Source organism: Hemitrygon akajei, chromosome 12 (assembly GCF_048418815.1).
Source record: "Hemitrygon akajei chromosome 12, sHemAka1.3, whole genome shotgun sequence".
NCBI classification, from domain to species: domain Eukaryota; kingdom Metazoa; phylum Chordata; class Chondrichthyes; order Myliobatiformes; family Dasyatidae; genus Hemitrygon; species Hemitrygon akajei.
In genome coordinates this window covers 112,982,276-113,004,888 of record NC_133135.1, presented here as the reverse complement: position 1 = coordinate 113,004,888, position 22,613 = coordinate 112,982,276, and the positions used below count along the sequence as shown (strand labels likewise).

Sequence of the window (22,613 nt, the reverse complement as noted above, 5' to 3'; positions counted from 1 at the left end):
CTGGCTGTAGAGGAAGTGCAGCGTAGATTCACGAGGTTAATTCCTGGGATGTCCGGACTGTCTTACGCAGAGAGGTTAGAGAGACTGGGCTTGTACACACTGGAATTAAGGAGATTGAGAGGGGATCTGATTGCAACATATAAGATTATTAAGGGATTGGACAAGATAGAGGCAGGAAATATGTTCCAGATGCTGGGAGAGTCCAGTATCAGAGGGCATGGTTTGAGAATAAGGGGTAGGTCATTTAGGACAGAGTTAAGGAAAAACTTCTTCTCCCAGAGAGTTGTGGGGGTGTGGAATGCACTGCCTCGGAAGGTAGTGGAGGCCAATTCTCTGGATGCTTTCAAGAAGGAGCTAGATAGGTATCTTATGGATATGGGAATCAAGGGATATGGGGACAAGGCAGGAACCAGGTATTGATAGTAGATGATCAGCCATGATCTCAGAATGGTGGTGCAGGCTTGAAGGGCCGAATGGTCTACTTCTGCACCTATTGTCTATTGTCTATTGTCAAAAGGGAAAAGGGATGGGTTGCATCTTAATAAGCGGGGGACCAGCATTCTGGCAGACAGGTTTGCCACTGCAACACGGATGTGTTTAAACTAAGTAGTGGGGGGTGGGGGGGGGAGGGGATGAACTGGAAATATAAGAATGGAGTTAAAGGGAAAGTGAAAATAAGAAAAGTTAAAAAGGACAGCAGAATCAATGGAGTAGAAAGCTCAAGAAGAGATCATACAGTATGGCCAAATGAAATAGGAATTGATATGAAAGGAGAGGGGAGTACCGAATAAAAAGTATTATATATGAATGTACGAAGTATAAGGAATAAAGTAGATGAGCTTGAGGCTTAGTTGGAAATTGGCAAGTACGATGTTGTGGGAATAACTGAGACATGGCTTCAAGCGGACAGGGCCTGGGAAATGAATATTCAAGGATATACATCTTATTGAAAGGACAGACTGACTGGCAGAGGGGGTGGGGTGGCTCTGTTGGTGATGAATGATATTCAGTCCCTTGTGAGGGGGTCATAGAATCTGGGGATGTAGAGTCAGTATGGATAGAACTGAGAAATTCTAAGGGTAGAAAGACCCTAATGGGAGTTATCTACAGGCCCCCAAACAGCAGTCTGGATGTAGGGTGTAAGTTGAATGAAGAGTTAAAATTGGCATGTCGCAAAGGTAATGATACTGTTGTCATGGAGGATTTCAACATGCAGGTAGACTGGGAGAATCAGAATGGTGCTGGACCCCAAGAAAGGGAGTTTGTGGAGTGCAAACAGCTTGTACTGGAGCCTACCAGGGAGAAGACAATTCTAGATTTAGTGTTGTGCAATGAACCGGATTTGATCAGGGACCTCGAGGTAAAGGAACCATTAGGAGGTAGTGACCATAATATGATATGTTTTAACCTACAATTTGAGAAGGAGAAGGGAAAATCAGATGTGTCAGTATTACAGTTGAACAAAGGGAACTGTGGAACTACGAGGGAGGAGCTGGCCGAAGTTCAATGGAACAATACCCTAGCAGGGAAGACAGTGGAACAAAAATGGCAGGTATTTCTGGGAATAATGCAGAAGGTGCAGGATCGGTTCATTCCAAAGAGGAAGAAAAATCCTAAGGGGAGTAAGGGGTGGCCATGGCTGACGAGGGAAGTAAAGGGCAGTATAAAAATAAAAGAGAAGTATAACATAGCAACGATGAGCGGGAAACCGGAGGACTGGGAAGCTTTTAAAGAGCAACAGAAGATAACAAAAAAGGCAATACGCCAAGAAAAAATGAGGTACGAAGGTAAACTAGCCAAGAATATAAAGGAGGATAGGAAAAGCTTCTTTAGGTATGTGAATAGCAAAAAAATAGTTAAGACCAAAATTGGGCCATTGAAGACAGAAACGGGTGAATTTATTATGGGGTACAAGGAAATGGCAGATGAGTTGAACAGGTACTTTGGATCTGTCTTCACTAGGGAAGACACAAACAATCTCCCAGATGTAATAGTGGCCAAAGGAACTAGGGTAAAGGATGAACTAAAGGAAATTTATATTAGGCAAGAAATGGTGTTGAACAGACTGTTGAATCTGAAGGCTGATAAGTCCCCGGGACCTGATGGTCTGCATCCCAGGGTACTTAAAGAGGTGGTTCTAGAAATTGTGGATGCATTGGTAATCATTTTCCAATGTTCTATAGATTCAGGAACAGTTCCTGCTGATTGGAGGGTGGCTAATGTTGTCCCACTTTTCAAGAAAGGAGGGAGAGAGAAAACAGGGAATTATAGACCGGTTAGCCTGACGTCAGTGGTGGGAAAGATGCTGGAGTCAATTATAAAAGAGGAAATTACGACACATTTGGATAGCAGTAGAAGGATCAGTCCGAGTCAGCATGGATTTATGAAGGGAAAATCATGCTTGACTAATCTTCTGGAGTTTTTTGAGGATGTAACTATGAAAATGGACAAGGGAGAGCCAGTGGATGTAGTGTACCTGGACTTCCAGAAAGCTTTTGATAAAGTCCCACATAGGAGATTAGTGGGCAAAATTAGGGCACATGGTATTGGGGGCAGAGTACTGACATAGATTGAAAATTGGCTGGCTGACAGGAAACAAAGAGTAGTGATTAACGGGTCCCTTTCGGAATGGCAGGCTGTGACCAGTGGGGTACCACAACATTAGCAAATTTGCTGATGACACAAAGCTGGGTGGCAGTGTGAAATGTCAGGAGGATGTTATGAGAATGCAGGGTGACTTGGAGAGGTTGGGTGAGTGGGCAAATGTATGGCAGATGCAGTTTAATGTGGATAACTGTGAGGTTATCCACATTGGTGGTAAGAACAGGAAGGCAGATTACTATCTAAATGGAGTCAATTTAGGAAAAGGGGAAGTATAACGAGATCTAGGTGTTCTTGTACATCAGTTAATGAAAGCAAGCATGCAGGTACAGCAGGCAGTGAAGAAAGCTAATGGCATGCTAGCTTTTATAACAAGAGGAATTGAGTATAGGAGTAAAGAGGTCCTTCTGCAGCTGTACAGGGCCCTGGTGAGACCCTACCTGGAGTATTGTGTGCAGTTTTGGTCTCCAAATTTGAGGAAGGACATTCTTGCTATTGAGGGAGTGCAGCGTAGGTTCACAAGGTTAATTCCCAGAATGGCGGGACTGTCATATGTTGAAAGATTGGAGCGACTGGGCTTGTATAAACTGGAATTTAGAAGGATGAGAGGGGATCTGATTGAAACATATAAGATTATTAAGGGATTGGACACACTGGAGGCAGGAAGCACATTCCCGCTGAAGGGTGAGTCCAGAACTAGAGGCCACAGTTTAAGAATAAGGGGTAGACCATTTAGAACAGAGATGCGGAAAAACTTTTTCACCCAGAGAGTGGTGGATATGTGGAATGCTCTGCCCCAGAAGGCAGTGGAGGCCAAGTCTCTGGATGCATTCAAGAGAGAGTTAGATAGAGCTCTTATAGATAGCGGGGTCAAGGGATATGGGGAGAGGGCAGGAACGGGGTACTGATTGTGTATGATCAGCCATGATCACAATGAATGGCAGTGCTGGCTAGAAGGGCTGAATGGCCTACTCCTGCACCTACTGTCTATTGTCTATAAAAGGAATAATGTAGGTGAAAACAGTGTGTGATAAACTTGGGCAGCTCTTTCAGCATGGAAAATATGTAAATGTCTGGGCTGCACATGAGGGGTTTTGTTTTAGATAATGTCATTATCTAAGTTAAAACTTCCCTAAACAATGAGATGAACCTTAACCTTCATTTTCCTCATCACAGGCATTCTCCACACTTGTGGAATTGTGACTCCTGCACAGGAAAAATAGGGGGTAGTTTTGTAAATCTTCTGCCTTCATTTAGATAGCACCTTTAATGTTGCAAAACATCTCTAGGTACCACACAAGGTCTGAGATCAGACTATTTTGGTCTACTTTAGCAAAAAGGAACCACATTTAAATCCTTATAATCCTGACCACATAAGTGTAAAAAATAAATTCCTGCCACCACAAACAATTTGAGCAGGAAGCTATTGCCAGGAAGAATCAAATATTAAATAAGAACCAGGTCAGAAAAGTAGGTGCAAAAGATTTAATCTCACTATTTCAATTGTCTTAAAAAAAACTTATCTCAGTACTTAGAACATTAGCAATGTTTGCCATTCTTGAATCATAATACTGTGGCAACCCACTTCCCAGCGCACTCGAACCGGCTCACAAAGTGGCGCGCGACGGCATAGAGGCCGGTCCCAAAAAGGGCGCCAAGTCTGCTTCACCAGCCAGGGGAAAAGCCCGCGCGCGGGACGGAACTGTGTATACGTGCCCCCTACAGCATTCCCGCCCGGGGAGGGCGGGATCAGGAAGGCTTTAAAGCGAGGCCGCGAAGTTTGAATAAATCTCTTTTGCAACTGCAGCTCACCGACTGCGTGTCGTTATTTCAGCGCTGTGTGTAACACACTGCTACAATTGGTGACCCCGACAGCCCAAACGATATTTGGGCCGAAGATGAACGACGCCGCATCTGTTCATGCAGTTTCGTTAAAACTGCCAAGCTTCTGGACGTTGCGACCTCACCTGTGGTTCCAGCAAGCAGAAGCCCAATTCCACATTCGGCAGATAACCTCTGATGACACAGGTTACTACTACGTGGTGAGCTCCCTCGACCAGGAGACAGCCGCCCAGGTTGAGGAGTTCATACAGTTGCCCCCAGTGGACGGCAAATATAAAGAATTCAAAGCCTTGCTCATAAGGACCTTCGGACTCTCACGGCGCGAGCGAGCTGCCCGCTTACTGCACCTGGATGGTTTGGGGGACAGGCCACCATCAGCTTTGATGAACGAATGCTGTCCCTGGCCAGAGGTCACAAGCCCTGCCTCATGTTTGAGCAGGCATTCCTGGAGCAGCTGCCCGAGGACATACGCCTGCTGCTGTCCGACGCGGATTTCAGCGACCCCCGGAAGGTGGCGGCCCAGGTGGACGTGCTGTGGAAAGCCAAGAAGGAGAGTGGGGCGTCCATCGCACAGATCACCAGGCCACGCTCCCAGCAGCAGACCAGACCAGGCCCAGCTGCAGAGCCCACTAACCCCAGAGGGAGGGGTGAGGAGCCCGACGAACAATGGTGCTTCTACCACCAGCGGTGGGGCGCAGAAGCCCAACCTGCAAGTTCTCGGGAAACGCCAGGGCCAGCTGCCGCTGATGGCTATGGCGGCTGGCCATCGGGATAGCCTCCTGTATGGCTGGGACAAGCAGTCAGGACGCCGCTTTTCGGTCGACACCAGAGCTGAGATCAGCGTCTTACCTCCGACGAGTTACGACACCCGCAACAGGGCACTGGGTCCCACCCTGAGGGCCGTGAACGGCAGCACAATAAGGACTTATGGCACCCGTCCGGTGCAGCTACGGTTCGGCTCCAGCCGGTTCACGTGGGACTTCACACTGGCCGCCGTAGCCCAGCCGCTCCTGGGTGCGGATTTTTTTGCGGGCTCACAGCCTACTGGTTGACCTGCCCAGGAAGAGACTGGTCCACGCCGAGACTTTTCAAACGTTCTCCCTGGGTGAAGCCCAGTTGCCGGACCCCCACCTATACTCCATCATGCTGTCCGACAATGACTTCACCAGAGTCCTGACGGATTTCCCATCGGTTCTGGCACCACAGTTCACGGCAGCCATGCCCGGACACGGCGTACAGCACCACATTCCGACCCAGGGACCACCCCTCCACGCCCGTGCTCGAAGGCTTCCCCCAGACAAGCTCCGACTGGCGAAGGAGGAGTTCAAGAGGATGGAGGAATTGGGGATCATACGGCGGTCCAACAGCCCATGGGCCTCCCCCCTGCACATGGTGCCCAAAGCAACCGGGGGCTGGAGACCATGCGGCGACTACCTCAAGCTGAATGAGGCTACAACACCGGACCGCTACCCTGTGCTGCACATTCAGGACTTTGCAGCAAACCTGCACGGCGCACGGATCTTCTCCAAGGTAGACCTCGTCCAGGGATACCATCAAATCCCGATGCATCCGGACGACGTCCCCAAAACGGCACTCATCACCCCGTTCGGCCTTTTTGAGTTCCTCCGCATGCCGTTCAGCCTAAAGAATGCCGCACAGACGTTTCAGTGGTTAATGGATGCGGTGAGACGCGACCTGGACTTCGCTTTCATCTATTTGGACGACATCCTCATAGCCAGCAGCAGTCGTCAGGAGCATCTGTCCCACCTCCGTCAACTCTACGCCCGACTGAGTGAATACGGCCTGACAATCAACCCAGCCAAATGCCAGTTCGGGCTCGACACCATCGACTTCCTAGGCCACAGGATTACTAAAGACAGGGCAACCCCTCTGCCCGCTAAGGTAGACGCGGTCCGCCATTTCCCCCGACCCAACACAATCAAAGGCCTTCAGGAATTCGTGGGTATGGTAAATTTCTACCACCGCTTCCTCCCTTCAGCTGCCCGAATCATGTGCCCCCTGTTCGCCCTGATGTCGGGTAAGGGCAAGGACATTACCTGGGATGAGGAGTCCGCCGCCGCTTTCGTTAAAACCAAAGAAGCCTTGGCAAACGCCGCGATGCTAGTGCACCCCAGAATGGACGTCCCTACTGCCCTCACAGTGGACGCATCTAACACGGCAGTCCGTGGAGTGCTGGAACAACTCATCGAGGGTCGCTGGCAACCACTGGCGTTTTTCAGCAAACACCTACGACCACCGAGCTCAAATGCAGTGCTTTCGACCAGGAACTGTTGGCGCTATACCTGGCAATCCGGCATTTCAGGTACTTCTTGGAAGGTAGGCCCTTCACCGTGTTCACGGACCACAAACCGCTTACCTTTGCATTCACGAAGGTGTCCGATCCCTGGTCGTCCCGCCAGCAGCGACATCTGTCCAACATCTCCGAATACACGACGGATGTCTGACATGTCGCGGGAACGGACAATGTCGTGGCGGACGCCCTCTCCCGCCCTAACATCCAAGCCCTGTCCCAGGGGGTAGACTATGAAGCACTGGCGGAGGCGCAGCAGGCAGACGAGGAGATCCCTAGTTACAGGACTGCAGTCTCCGGTTTGCAGCTCCAGGACCTCCCCATAGGCCCAAGTGAGAGGACCCTACTCTGTGACATCACCACAGGCCAACCCCGCCCCGTCGTCCCGGCAACCTGGCGGCGGCGCGTTTTTGACTCCATTCACAACTTAGCGCACCCCTCCATCAGGACAAACGTCCAGATGGTAGCCAACAGGTTCGTTTGGCACGGACTCCGCAAGCAGGTCAGTGAATGGGCCAGAACATGCATGCACTGCAAAACAGCCAAGGTGCAGCGGTACACCAAAGCTCTGCCGTAGCAGTTCCACCCCACCCGCCGGCATTTCGACCATATTCATGTGGATATCGTGGGCCCCCTGCCAGTGTCGTGCAGAGCGCGGCACCTCCTCACTATCGTGGACCGGTTCACAAGATGGCCAGAGGCGGTCCCGCTCACCGACACCACCTCCGAATCTTGTGCCTGGGCACTGATTGCCACCTGGGTATCGCGCTTTGGTGTACCGGCCCACATTACCTCCAACAGAGTCGCCCAGTTCACCTCCAGCCTGTGGTCAGCTATGGCCAGCCTTTTGGGTACACAGCTGCACCACACAACTGCCTACCACCCACAGTTGAACGGACTGGTGGAGCGTTTCCACCGTTACCTGAAGTCGGCTCTCATGGCCCGCCTCAAAGGGCTTAACTGGGTGGACGAGCTTCCCTGGGTCCTGCTCGGAATCTGCACGGCGCCCAAAGAGGATCTGCACACCTCGTCAGCCGAGTTGGTGTACGGCGCACCCCTGGTCGTCCCAGGAGAGTTCATACCAGCCCCAAGGGGGCAAGAGGAAGAACCCGCAGCAGTCCTGGGCAGACTACGCGAGAGGCTCGGTAACCTGGCCCCCATACCCACTTCGCGGCATGGGCAGAACCCGACCTGTGTACCCAAAGACCTACAAAACCGTACGTTCGTTTTTGTACGACAGGGCGGACATCAGACACCGCTACAGCAGCCCTACGAGGGGCCGTTTACAGTGATCAGAAACAATGGGTCCATATTCATGCTAGGCATTGGGGGGAGAGAGGAGGTTTTCACAGTGGACCGACTCAAACCGGCCCATGTGGACGTGGCGCAGCCGGTTGAGATTCCGGCACCGCGGCAGACCTCCCAAACAGAGTCCGACCCAGACTGTGGACATTGGGGGGTGTATCGCCGGTTCTGGGGGGGGGGGGGGTTATGTGGCGACCCACTTCCCAGCGCACTCGAACCGGCTCACAAAATGGCGCGCGCCGGCATAGAGGCCGGTCCCAAAAAGGGCGCCAAGACTGCTTCACCAGCCAGGGGAAAAGCCCGCGCGCGGGACGGGACTGTGAATCCCGGGGAGGGTGGGATCAGGAAGGCTTTAAAGCGAGGCCGCGAAGTTTGAATAAATCTCTTTTGCAACTGCAGCTCACCGACTCCGTGTTGTTATTGCAGTGCTGCGTGTAGCCACACTGCCACAATACATCCATTTCACAATCCTTGTTGTTTGCCTAATCAGCTGCATCTGTGTACTTCTCTGGGTCAACATTTACAGATTGAATCACCCCCTAAATGTATGTAAACATGAGAACCGAAGCCAAATATGTTTATTCTGCAAGCATACAAACAGAATAGGTAGCCTGCATAAACTTCAGCTATCAATTTACCCCAATTATAAAAAATATTCTTAAGAATTTTCTGATAATTGAAAGTCTGAATATTATTAGGTAAATATCTCAGAATGTTCTCCACAACACACAAATAAATAGTAATATACTTGTACCCCCCTGGGTCGCCTCAGGCTCGCTCAGCTCATTCTCGTCTAGGGGGAGCAGCCTTCGGCCCCGCCAAACTGGGTAATCAGCTGGTGTGGATGCTGTGTGATGTCCCCGCCTCGCCCAAAACAACAGACAGTACACCATATGTGATTAAATGAGTACAATTTATAAAGGTTACTATAACTGTGATTAATAACGATACAGTATATATGAAGGAAAAAAAAATAAAGAAAAGGCGCCAAACTTATCAAAGTCCAAACCACTTTGTGCACAACCGTTGCAGTTCAATTACTGAAGTCTTCTGGCCACCATTCGATCCCCTCCGAACTCCTCGACTCGCAGCTCAGGACCACCCGAAGTGATCAACCAAGCACATCTATCTTCGTCTCCTCTCCTCGGGGTACCTCCTGACCTTAGACCCCCACTTGGGGTCCGTTCCTTGCCCAGTTTACAGCATCGCGTCCTCTCTCTCTCACCCCCTTGCGCCGATCTCCCCAAAAGCCCACCAACAATAGCTTACAGACTCAGAAGAAACAACAACATTAATCTCAATTGGTTTACAAAGGAATACAATTCTCATTATCAGTAAATTTTAACCCAAACAAGCTTCCAGCACTCTCTCGCAACAAAGAAGCATTCCTACTTTTAATAAAATCACAGGTAGATCCCTCCAAATACAACAGAAATTTCTAGGATAAAACTGAATTATTTGCCATTAGTTGAGTGAAGAATATTGGTCAGGGTGTGAGAAGAACTGATCGATCATGCCTCAGCCTTAAATTTGATAATTAAGCGTAGCCAACAATACCAAGCTGAGGATTTTGATACAAGATTACTAACTTCCACTTCTGGGGTAACGCACAACTTTTGTGAAGAAGTATTTTCCCATAGTCAGATGAGATCACACTTTTTCACCTCTTTCATTTCCAAATTGCAAACTCAAAATGGAGTGCAGATCCCTCAGTCATCCAAGTTAGCATTGTCTGAGCATTTTAAAATAACATTTGATTCATAGTGTTGGCGCGTGGCATCGGATAAGGCATCGGACCAATAACCTGAACGTCACTGGTTCGAGCCTCAGCTGAGGCAACTTGTTGTGAGCACTTAACAACATACTTAACAAAGCACTTCACAACACATTGCTCTGCGACATCACCGGTGCCAAGCTGCATGGGTCCTAATGCCCTTCCCTTGGACAACATCGGTGGCGTGGAGAGGGGAGGGCTTGCAGCTTAGGCAACTGCCGGTCTCCCATACAACCCTGCCCAGGCCTCCGCCCTGGAAACCTTACAAGGCGCAAGTTCATGGTCTTACGAGACTAACGGATGCCTATATGATTCACATTTACTTAAATGCCCAGCTATATACATACAGTTCCTGAATGATAAAAGGACATTTTTTAAATTAGTGATTATGAAAAAAAGGCACATTTTGCTCATAGAATGAGCAAAGACTGTTTCTTGGCAAGATGTTCCATTCAATATAAACAATAGAACCAAACCTCAGGTTTGTTTCATTCAAGGCACTTGAGTTCTTTCAAAGTGTAATCAATAACATAATTAGTTACAATTAATTTGAAACGATTGGATGCGAAACAATCTCCATTGTTATTTGGCTTGGCAACAGAAGCCGAGCTGAACTCCTCGTTGGACTTCTGACTAATAGAGAATTAGATAAACAGCACAGAGCGCCACCAGTACAGGCAAGAATTTCAGCAGGATTGGCCAAGAGGCATTTTGCTGACTACTGGGAACCACGCGTGTTTTAGTGGGCTTGATGGTGCGGTGCCACTGTGTCAAGATGGTTTCCCGGGCTTTTGGCCATTTTCCAGGTCCCGTCAATCGAAACTGGAAAGATGTGCAGGGGCCAAGGAAAACTTGAAATGCCAGCTGTGGATCAGTGAGGAGGAGGTGCCTGATGTTGGGTTTTACACCGATCAGCTCAGCTATCTCATCCATGTAGGGTATGAAATCAACTTGAATGGTGTGCCTTTGGGAGCTGACGTATCTTTGCATGGAAAGAGAAACAGAAGGGAATTAAAGTCAAAAACAATACAATGCAAATGGCTATAGTTAGAAAACAGAAAACTGCTGAAAATCATCAATGGATTAACAGCAACTGCGGAGAGAAACTGCATTACTGTTAGCAACCTTTCAGCCGAACCTCTCTGCTTCGTATGAAACTTCGTATGAAAATGTAACCCCACTTTTTAAAAAAGGAGGGAGAGAGAAACCGGGGAATTATAGACCGGTTAGTCTGACATCGGTGGTGGGGAAAATGCTAGAGTCGGTTATCAAAGATGTGATAACAGCACATTTGGAAAGAGGTGATATCATCGGACAAAGTCAGCATGGATTTGTGAAAGGAAAATCATGTCTGACGAATCTTATAGAATTTTTTGAAGATGTAACTGGTAGAGTGGATAGGGGAGAGCCAGTGGATGTGGTATATTTAGATTTTCAAAAGGCTTTTGACATGGCCCCACACAGGAGATTATTGTGCAAACTTAAAGCACACGGTATTGGGGGTATGGTATTGATGTGGATAGAGAATTGGTTGGCAGACAGGAAGCAAAGAGTCTGAGTAAACGGGACCTTTTCAGAATGGCAGGCAGTGACTAGTGGGGTACCGCAAGGCTCAGTGCTGGGACCCCAGTTGTTTACAATATATATTAATGATTTAGACAAGGGAATTAAATGCAGCATCTCCAAGTTTGCGGATGACACGAAGCTGGGCGGGGGTGTTAGCTGTGAGGAGGATGCTAAGAGGATGCAGGGTGACTTGGATAGGTTAGGTGAGTGGGCAAATTCATGGCAGATGCAATTTAATGTGGATAAATGTGAGGTTATCCACTTTGGTTGCAAGAACAGGAAAACAGATTATTATCTGAATGGTGGCCGATTAGGAAAAGGGGAGATGCAACGAGACCTGGGTGTCATTGTACACCAGTCATTGAAAGTGGACATGCAGGTACAGCAGGTGGTGAAAAAGGCAAATGGTATGTTGGCATTCATAGCAAAACGATTTGAGTACAGGAGCAGGGAGGTTCTACTGCAGTTGTACAAGGCCTTGGTGAGACCGCACCTAGAATATTGTGTGGAGTTTTGGTCCCCTAATCTGAGGAAAGACATTCTTGCCATAGAGGGAGTACAGAGAAGGTTCACCAGATTGATTCCTGGGATGGCAGGACTTTCATATGAAGAAAGACTGGATCGAATAGGCTTATACTCACTGGAATTTAGAAGATTGAGGGGGGATCTTATTGAAATGTATAAAATTCTAAAGGGATTGGACAGGCTAGATGCAGGAAGATTGTTTCCAATGTTGGGGAAGTCCAGAACGAGGGGTCACAGTTTAAGGATAAAGGGGAAGCCTTTTAGGACCGAGATGAGGAAAAACTTCTTCACACAGAGAGTGGTGAATCTGTGGAATTCTCTGCCACAGGAAACAGTTGAGGCTGGTTCATTGGCTATATTTAAGAGGAAGTTAGATATGGCCCTTGTGGCTAAAGGGATCAGGGGGTATGGTGAGAAAGCAGGTACAGGGCTCTGAGTTGGATGATCAGCCATGATCATACTGAATGGCGGTGCAGGCTTGAAGGGCCGAATGGCTTACTCCTGCACCTATTTTCTATGTTTCTATGTTTCTAGCTCTTCAGTTTGGTGAAGAGCTAGAAGTTTCACCTACCGGAAGAGGTAGAAGTTTCCTTCTATAACGGGTTCAACTGCAATACTTAAGAGGCATTTGGATATGTACATGGAGGGTTATGGGGTGAACGTGAGAACTGGGACTTGCAGGGAGGACACTGTGATCACTATGGACTACTGGGCTAAAGTGTATATTTGTGAGCTGTATTACTCGAGGAATCTCTAGGTTCTGTTTAACCTTCTCTGTATTTTAAGTACTTTCTGCTTTACAAATCTGGTTTTGCCTTGAATTTACCAAAACCAACTCCCTGATAGGCAAAATTCTCACAATGGGGTGCTGTAACAGAGATAGCATCAGTTTCCACTGCAAAAGGCACCCTTGCTGCATGAGCTTTGACAGAGATTGAGAAGCAAGTGATGTTGCCATCATGTCTGAGACTATCCCCTGTTCTTATTCAATGTTCTCTAAGAGAACCATATTTGTCTACTGGCTTAGGATTACACTCAATAATGCAGTTACCCAGCTGGAAGCTCGCATAGTAATCAATACAGTTGTTGACAGTGAGAACGAATTGACTCACTCACAACAAGTAGTCAGCCCCAGCATTATATGAACTTCATTGCGAGAACATTTTGGGGATATATAAACAGTGAAATAATGGTCAAAGTCATATAGGTCACAGAAAGAGGGATAAAACAGTCTAGTAACAATTTACATTGAGGTCTCACCTGTAATAAAATAAAACACACTAAAAGAATTGGAAAGACAAGCTAGCTCGTTTTTACTCTCATATAAATCCTGTCTGTGATAGATGCCATTCGGAAGTAGCCTCTTTGACTCATATGTTCTGGTTTTGCCCTCTTTTGAAGAAATATTGGAAAGACATTTTTGAGATTATTTCAACAGCTTTGAATATTGATTTACATCCCCATCCTATTACTGCAATTTTTGGCTTACCAATGTTGGAACATAGTTGTCTATCCACTTCAGTTCGTCAGATGATTGCATTTGTCACATTAATGGCCAGAAGATCCATTTTATTGAATTGGAAAGAGATTAATCCTCTTACTACATTTCAATGGTTCTCCCAAACTATATCTTGTTTAAATTCAGAAAAAATCAGAAATGTCATTTTTGACCCTTCGGTTAAATTCGAAGAAACTTGGAGACCATTTATTCAACACTTTCATATGATGTAACTTGACCTTTTCCGAATCCTTTTTATTATCCTTAAATATTTGGATAGAGGAGCGGAGTTATTGACTGTATCCGATGCAATATAATAGCCCAGCTTTGTTTAGCTTAGTTTTGTTTAAATTAGTTTAAATTTTTTTTGATTTCTAATTTGGGGGTTTTTCTCGATATGTTTTTTTCTATCATGTTTAATACATCTAGAGTTTGGGAGGCTTAGTACACCTGGGTTATTTATAGCTTATACTCATATATATTGTTTACCAACTATGTATTCCCAATCTCTCTGTATTAATATTGTAACTATGCCTATGTATTTGAAAGTTAATGAAAAGATTTAAAAAGAAAGAAAGAAAGAATTGGAAAATGGCTTTGCAGACAGGGAGTTAATAGGCCAGGCCCTGAGGTACAAATTAATCCTGATTTTAGAGGCTTATATTTACATTTGATTTTATATTAACAATTTATCTTGAAGTAGTGAAATTTTTGCTACATTATTTTAACCTTTCTTTGAAAAATGAAGAATATTGTGACAGGGTAGATTGAAGAGAGTTGGCAAAAGGTCATTTAGGGTCTCAGAGCAAGGAAACAGTGACCAACATGGTTAACTGAGCATTTACCCCATCTCTTTCTAAGCACTGCCTTTCATATACCTGTCCAAGGGGTTTTTGAATGCTGTCAATTTACCTACTTCAATTACTTTTTCTGGCAGTTCATTCCACTATACTGGCTACTCTCTGGGTGAAAATTATATGCCACAGTATTCCAGCTGAATAAAATAACCAATCTCTGTGCTGTCAATTTTGTACAATACTATGTAATACCATATATGGTGACATATATGTAACATTGATAATAAATTTATTTTGAACTTTTAATACCTTTTGGCCATTTGTTCTTTTTTCTCCAATATTTCTGCCATCATGCTGTTAGCACAGGGTAGTATAGCTGAGCCTACAACACAAAATACAACATTAGAGAATGGGGTTTACCTCAGTGAATAACTTAAACGTAGTACAGCGCTAAATGTGGAAGGAATCTGTTGCCCTAAGTTCACTGATAATACAGAGCAGTCCTATGTACCACAAGTGACTGGCTGCTGACAGGATGGCTTTAGCAGCCAGCAAGGTCCTACAACACCCAGTTCACCCCCATTCCTGTGCAGCCACTAAGCTTGCAGGATGTCCAAACCACCACTGAATTACCTTGTCCTACTTCAATGCACTGTGTAATGATTTGGTATGTGTCAATGATATGCCAAACAAGCTTTTCATTGTACCTCAGTACATATGACAATAATAAACCAATTCCAATTTCAACGTCACTGCTTGTGGTTGTGTTTCACCGTCCATAAAGTACAGAAAAATTAACATATTACAAAGTATTCAATAATTTTTACTAAATAACTCACAATTCCCTAAATAATTAAACACATAAATTACGTGAAATAAATCAGAAAAGAAAATTGATAGGCAATGTCCTGGCTGCCCAGATCAGAATCCTTCGTTCAATCCCTTTGTCTACTAAATTTTGCCTTGCCTTCTCAAATGTGTAACAGTTCATAATTGGACTCAAACAAGGGGAGAAATAATTTCCCCAACACAGAGAGCTGTACGTTCAGAGAGAAAAAAAAATTAAAGATGATGGTTTCCTTATTATCATAGCAACCACAACCACATCTATTAATCTGAGAGGTCATCTGAGGAACTGCTCATTAATCAAATCAGGGCTACGATCATTGACAAAGTCATGAACTGTGTCATTTTATGGCAGCTGTACAGCACAAGGCATAAAGAATTACTGTAAATTACAATAAAATAAATAAGCCAGCTGTGCAAAAGAGGATTAGTGAGGTGGTGTTCAGGGTCTGTTTAGAAATCTGATATCGGAGAGAAATAAACAGTTTCTAAAATGTTGAGCATGGGTCTTCAAGCTCCTGTATCTCTTCCCTGATGATAGAAATGAGAAGAGGGCCTGTCCCAGATGTTCAGGATCCATAATGTTGGAGGTTGCTTTCTAGAGGCACCACCTTTTGAAGATGTCCTTGATGGTAGGGTGATTTGGAGCTGCTGGAGTCTACAACCTCTTTTGATTCTGTGTATCGAAGCCTCCATACAAGGGTGTGATGCAATCATTCACAATATGCTCCACTGTACATTTGTAGAAATTTGTTAAGAGTCTTTGGTGGTATAACAAATCTCCTCATACTCGTAATGAAGTATAAACGCTGACGTGCCATCTTTGTGACTGCATCAGTATGGTGGGCCCAGGACAGATCCTCTGTAATGTCGATGCTCACCTTTTCCACCACTGATCCCACAGTAAGAATCGTGTGCTCCCGTGACTTCTTCCTCCTGAAGAGACAACCAATTCCTTGGTAATGCTGATGTTGAGGGCAAGATTGTTGTTGCGACTCTAACCAGACCATCTGTCTTGCTCCTGCGTGCCTCCTCATCACTATCTGAGATTCTGGAACAAGTGGTGCTCTTGATGAATTTATAGGTGCATTTAAGTCGCACCTAGCCATACAGCCCCGAGGGTAGAGCGAGTAGAACTGTCAGAAAGGAGGAGATATTATTACTGATCTGCACTGCCTGTGGTCACCTGGTGAAGAAGTTGCAGTACATAAGCCCAAGGTTTTGAAGCCAGTTGAATTGTATTGATGGAATGATGGTATCAAATGCCAAGCTGTAGTTAATAAACATCAGCCTTAATGCAGGTATTGTTGTTGTCCAGGTGGTCCGAGGCTGAGTGGACAAACAGTGAGATTGCATTTACAGCAGACCTTTCGTAGTGATAGGCAAATTGCATTGCGTTCAGATCCTTGCTCGGTCAGCAGTTAATTTTAGCCATGACCAACCTCTTAAAGCGTATTATCACGGTGGATGTGAGCGCTACTGGTTCATAGTCATTGAGGCAGCTTACCCTGCTCTTCTTGGGCACTGTATGACTGATGCCCTTTTGAAGTAGATGGAAACTTTTGAGTGCAGCAATAAAATATCCCCATAACTATATCATCTCAACAACCAATGGAAAATATGTATATTGCATATTATCAATGAAAAATGCTTACAATGCTTGTTACTGATATTTTCAAAAAATGCCTGCATACCTTTAAGCACCCTTGTGGCCCAACGAGCCTGCATTTCAGATATTGGTATAATGGATCCCAATGTCTGGATAAGACCAATGATGGCTAGAGTCGGCTGCTCCAGCTGAGGTGGAAAGACATTCTTATAAAGAAGGGCATGGTTTCTGTTAACTTTGATGACAGACTCATTCAGAAATGGGAAAGCAAAACTGTATCCTGTTGCAAAAATAACAGCATCAATATCTTCCACTGTACCATCTTCAAAGATGGCTGCTGATTCAGTGAACTGCTTCACATTAGGTTTCACAAGAACACGTCCGGATAAAATGCGATTTGGCAAATCATCATTAACTGCTGGATGTTGGCTGTATAAACTGAAAAAAAAAGAGAGAACATCCCATCCGCACTGATTTTAGGGCATTAATGTTAATCTTTCAGAATTGACACAGATGGTTGATACAATAAAATCAGCATGAGATAATCAAAAGCAAAAGGACTTTATTATTGGACTATATTGGGAAGGCGAGTCCTTTCATGGGATTCTCCCAATTGGTGAAAACTAGTAGCGGATAGAGCATAGGGATAATGCAACAGTGACAGAAGTGTGGAAGTTGATATACGATAGACTGGAGATGCTGTTAGACTATACACTCTAATAGATGATCAGAAGTGGAGAATAACCATTTTGGGCAATGAATGCAAAATTCAAGTGCTGCATTGATCTGGTAAAAGAGAAAACCCTTACAAAATAAAAGCATATAAATAAGTAACTACGTCCACAACTACCTGTATGGAAAGTAAGTTGAGCCTGATCAGAATCAAGGGAAAGGTGATGCTAAGATGTGCAGTAGTGAAGTAGATAGGAAAAAAAGGAAAATTAGCTTGGGTGCCATGGCATAGAAATTGAACACATGTGTGAGTACTGGCTTGGTCTTTGCTCCATGTTCCAATGACCCTTGCTTCTGGACGACATTCGGGATCTGGGTTAGTCTGCTCCGGTATAGAACAAATATACACCAGAAAATTGGGAAATTAGGTAGGGAAGAATAAGTAAGATGAAAGCAATTGTCACAATGAGCCGGTCACTGAAAAATAGCAAACTTCTGCCCACTCACAGTTAAAAATAAAAGCTTATCATTACAACCTACAGCAATTTTATGAACCAAACTCAAATGGTGCAGATGCCAAAAACTCTGAAATAAAATAGAAAATGCCTAGCAGCTCCAGCAGCAAATGTGGAGAAAGAAACAAGAGTTAAACTCAAACACAAGAAAATCTGCAGACGCTGGAAATCAAAGTGACACACACAAAGTGCCAACGGTACTCAGCAGGCCAGGCAGCATCTATGGAAAAGAGCAAACTATTAACATTTTGGGCCAAAACGTCAGGTCTCATCTTTCAGGTCAATGATTGGTTATCAGTTCATGGGAATTCCTTCTGCTGGAGACAACCAGTTCAAGGGAGCACAACTTAAAAGCAATATTAGACCATTAAAGAGAAAACCCAGAGGTTTGTTCAAGGGTTGAACCATCTGCTATAAAATGGAGCAGAAGACAGATTAATTTGAGATTGACTGACATTTGGCCAGAAAAAGATATAAAAGTACACAGAGCTGATTTGAAGTATCTACTCCTCAGCTTTTTTTCACCAGTCCTGCCAAAGGGTTTTAGTCCGAAACGTCGACTGTACATTTCCTCCAGCGTTTTGTGTGTGTTACTTGAAATATTATCTCTTGTTTCTCGCTCTTCACAGATGCTGGCTGATACTGTGATTATGTCCAACATCTTCTGTTTTATTTGCAATTCTATAGCCTTTGAAGCATTCCCAAATGTTTCACATGAGAATGAACAAATAAAGTGTGACATTAAAGCACATTTAAATAGGACAAGGACAAAGTGAGGTTTCTAAGAGCAGTTTAAAGCAAAATGAAGATGAATCTGCATCACAAAGTTTAGCCCCATGAGCAGAAAGCTGCCTGGTATTACAGACCTGTGGGTAGATTGCAAACCATAGTTTGCATGATCAAATCGATTGTTTAGCTTTCTCTGCATTAGTGAGGCAGTTAAAGGTGAAAAAAACAGGCTATAAATGCGACGGCTATACATCATGTCCATAGGGTATCCTCTTTCAGCCACACGATTAATTACCCAGATACCCCTTCTTGTACTCAGAAACACCTGCAAGACATTTGAGAAAGTAAAAGATAGCAAATTGTAAAATTTTGCAACTTGGACAAACGTCAAGATACACTATCAAAAATGCATTTATTTTTCCCTCCAGAGAAAGCTATGTGCTTTTGATTCTGGAGGATGATGGGGAAGAAGATGGCAAAGGTAATGTCGCAGTAGTTATGGGGGATTTCAACATGCAGGTGAACTGGGAGAATCAGGTTGGTGCTGGACCCCAGGATAGGGAGTTTGTAGAGTGCCTATGGGATGCATTCTTGGAACAGCTTGTACGAGAGCCGACCAGGGACAAGGCTATTCTGGATTTAGTGTTATGTAATGAACAGGATTTGATAAGCGATCTTGAAGTAAAGGAGCCATTAGGAAGTAGTGATCATAATATGATAATTTTTTATCTGCAATTTGAGAAGGATAAGGGCAGCTCGGAGGTGTCGGTGTTGCAGTTGAACAAAGGAGACTATGGAGCCATGAGGGAGGAGCTGGCCAAAGTTAACTGGACGGATATCCTAGCAGAAAAGACAGTGGAACAGCAATGGCAGGTATTCTTGGGAATAATGCACAAGGTGCAAAATCAGTTCATCCCCCGGAGAAGGAAGGATTCAAAGGGGGGAAAGGGGCCACAGTGGTTGACAAAGGAAGTCAGAGATTGCATAGCATTAAAAAAAAGGAAGTATGACAGAGCTAAGGTGAGTGGGAGGACAGATGATTGGGAAATTTTTAAGGAACAACAGAACTTAACTAAAAAGGCAATACGGGGAGAAAAAATGAGGTATGAACGCAAGCTAGCCAGGAATATAAAGGAGGATAGCAAAAGCTTTTTTAGGTATGTGAAGAGAAAGAAGATAGTTAAGAACAATGTTGGGCCCTTGAAGAATGAATTGGGTGAAATTGTTATGGGAAACAGAGAAATGGCAGAAGAATTTAATAAGTACTTTAAATCTGTCTTCACTAAGGAAGACACAAGCAATCTCCCAGATGTATGGATGGGCCAAGGACATAGGATAACAGAGGAAATGAAACAGATTGAGATTAGGAAGGAAATGGTGATGAGTAGACTGATGGGACTGAAGGCTGACAAATACCCAGGTCCAGATGGTCTGCATCCTAGGGTACTAATGGAGTTGGCCTTGGAAATTGCGGATGCATTGGTAATCATTTTCCAATGTTCCTTCGATTCAGGATCAGTTCCTGAGGATTGGAGAATGGCTAATGTTATCCAACTTTTTAAGAAAGGAGGGAGGGAGAAAACAGAGAACTATCGACCTGTCAGCCTAACATCAGTAGTGGGGAAGATGCTAGAGTCCATTATTAAAGATGAAGTAGTGGCATATCTAGATAGCAGTGATAGGATTGGGCCAAGCCAGCATGGATTTACCAAGGGTAAATCATGCTTGACTAATCTATTGGAGTTTTTCGAGGATGTAACCAGGAAGTTAGACGGGGGAGATCCAGTGGATGTAGTGTACCTCGATTTTCAGAAGGCATTTGATAAGGTCCCACATAGGAGATTGGTGGGTAAAATCAAAGCTCATGGCATTGGGGGGAAGACATTGACATGGATAGAAAACTGGTTGGCAGATAGAAAGCAAAGGGTAGCGGTGAATGGGTGTTTCTCGGAATGGCAGGTGGTGACTAGTGGGGTGCCACAGGGCTCGGTATTGGGACCACAGCTGTTTACGATTTACGTCAACGATTTAGATGAAGGCATTGAGAATAACATCAGCAAGTTTGCTGATGATACTAAGCTGGGTGGCAGTGTGACATGTGATGAGGATGTTAGGAGAATTCAGGGTGACTTGGATAGGCTGGGTGAGTGGGCAGATACTTGGCTGATGACATTTAATGTGAATAAGTGTGAGGTTATCCACTTTGGGAGTAAGAACAGGAAGGCAGATTATTATCTGAATGGTGTAGAGTTAGGTAACGGAGAAATACAAAGAGATCTAGGAGTCCTTGTTCATCAGTCACTGAAGGTGAATGAGCAAGTGCAGCAGGCAGTGAAGAAGGCTAATGGAATGTTGGCCTTTATTACAAAGGGAATTGAGTACAAGAGCAAGGAAATCCTCTTGCATTTGTACAGGGCCCTGATGAGACCACACCTGGAGTATTGTGTACAGTTTTGGTCTCCAAGGTTAAGGAAGGACATCCTGGCTGTAGAGGAAGTGCAGCGTAGATTCACAAGGTTAATTCCTGGGATGTCCGGACTGTCTTACGCAGAGAGGTTAGAGAGACTGGGCTTGTACACGCTGGAATTAAGGAGATTGAGAGGGGATCTGATTGCAACATATAAGATTATTAAGGGATTGGACAAGATAGAGGCAGGAAATATGTTCCAGATGCTGGGAGAGTCCAGTACCAGAGGGCATGGTTTGAGAATAAGGGGTAGGTCATTTAGGACAGAGTTAAGGAAAAACTTCTTCTCCCAGAGAGTTGTGGGGGTCTGGAATGCACTGCCTCGGAAGGAAGTGGAGGCCAATTCTCTGGATGCTTTCAAGAAGGAGCTAGATAGGTATCTTATGGATAGGGGAATCAAGGGATATGGGGACAAGGCAGGAACCGGGTATTGATAGTAGATGATCAGCCATGATCTTAAAATGGCGGTGCAGGCTCGAAGGGCTGAATGGTCTACTTCTGCACCTGTTGTCTATTGTCTCTATTGTCTATTGATTGCATTAGGGGTTTCCACTTCTAGTCAATAGTCAAAGACAAGAAAATCTGCAGATGCTGCAAATCCAAGCAACACACACAAAATGCTGAAGGAACTCAGCAGGTCAGGCAGCATCTATGGAAAAGAGTAAACAGGTTGGAGGCTACCCAGCTAGAATATAAAGTGTTGCTCCTCCCTGATGGAATATAGGTGTTGAACATTGATTTCTCTAACTTCCATTAATGCACCCCTCCCCTTCTTACCCCATCCCTTATTTATTTGTTTGTTTGTTTATTTATTATTTTTCCCTTTTTTTCTCTCTCTGCCCCTCTCACAATCACTCCTTGCCTGCTCTCCATCTCCCTCTGGTGCTCCCCTCCCCCTTTCTTTCTCCCTAGGCCTCCCGTCCCATGATCCTCTCCCTTCTCCAGTTGTGTATCCCTTTTTCCAATTAACTTCTCAGCTCTTAGCTTTATCGCTCCCCCTCCTGTCTTCTCCTATCATTTCAGATCTCCCCCTCCCACTTTCAAATCTCTTACTATTTCTCCTTTCAGTTAGTCCTGACGAAGGGTCTTGGCCCGAAACGTCGACTGAACTTCTCCCTATAGATGCTGCCTGGCCTGCTGCGTTCCACCAGCATTTTGTGTGTGTTGCTGGAATATAGGTGTTGTTTATATTCTCTCTGGGTAGCCTCCAACCAGGTGGCATGAACATTGGTTTCTCAAACTTCTGGTATTTGCGTCCCTCTCTTTACCATTCCTATTCCCGTTTCCTTCTCTCACCTCATCTCCTTACCTGCTCATCACCTCCCTCTTCCTTTTCTTCAATGGTCTTGTATCCTCTCCTATCAGACTCCCCCTTCTCCAGTCCTTTATCTCTTTCACCTATCAGCTTCCCAGCTTTTTACTTCACCCCTCCCCTCTCCCAGTTTCACCTGTCACCTACACCCCTGTACTTCTTTCTCCCCTCCCCCTACCCCTTCGTTCTAACTTCTCATCTTTCTTTCCAGTCCTGACGAAGGGTCTCGGCCCAAAATGTTGGT

The 22,613-nt window shown here is 45.1% G+C and overlaps 2 protein-coding genes across 2 annotated transcripts in view; both read right to left on the bottom strand.

Moving 5' to 3' along the window:
• Positions 1-22,613, bottom strand: part of LOC140737395 (flavin-containing monooxygenase 5-like) — a 219,636-nt gene that overhangs the window by 94,418 nt on the left and 102,605 nt on the right. The window lies entirely within an intron of this gene.
• The window catches only part of LOC140737393 (flavin-containing monooxygenase 5-like), a 116,232-nt gene continuing 102,634 nt past the window's right edge, over positions 9,016-22,613 (bottom strand). Inside the window, exons 6-9 of the mRNA XM_073063874.1 lie at positions 18,728-18,915; positions 16,760-17,112; positions 14,529-14,601; positions 9,016-10,815 (exon numbers count right to left, since the gene is read on the bottom strand). Of these exons, the coding sequence (XP_072919975.1) occupies positions 10,467-10,815; positions 14,529-14,601; positions 16,760-17,112; positions 18,728-18,915 (963 nt within the window). The 3' untranslated portion in view covers positions 9,016-10,466. The remainder of the gene's footprint in view (positions 10,816-14,528; positions 14,602-16,759; positions 17,113-18,727; positions 18,916-22,613) is intronic.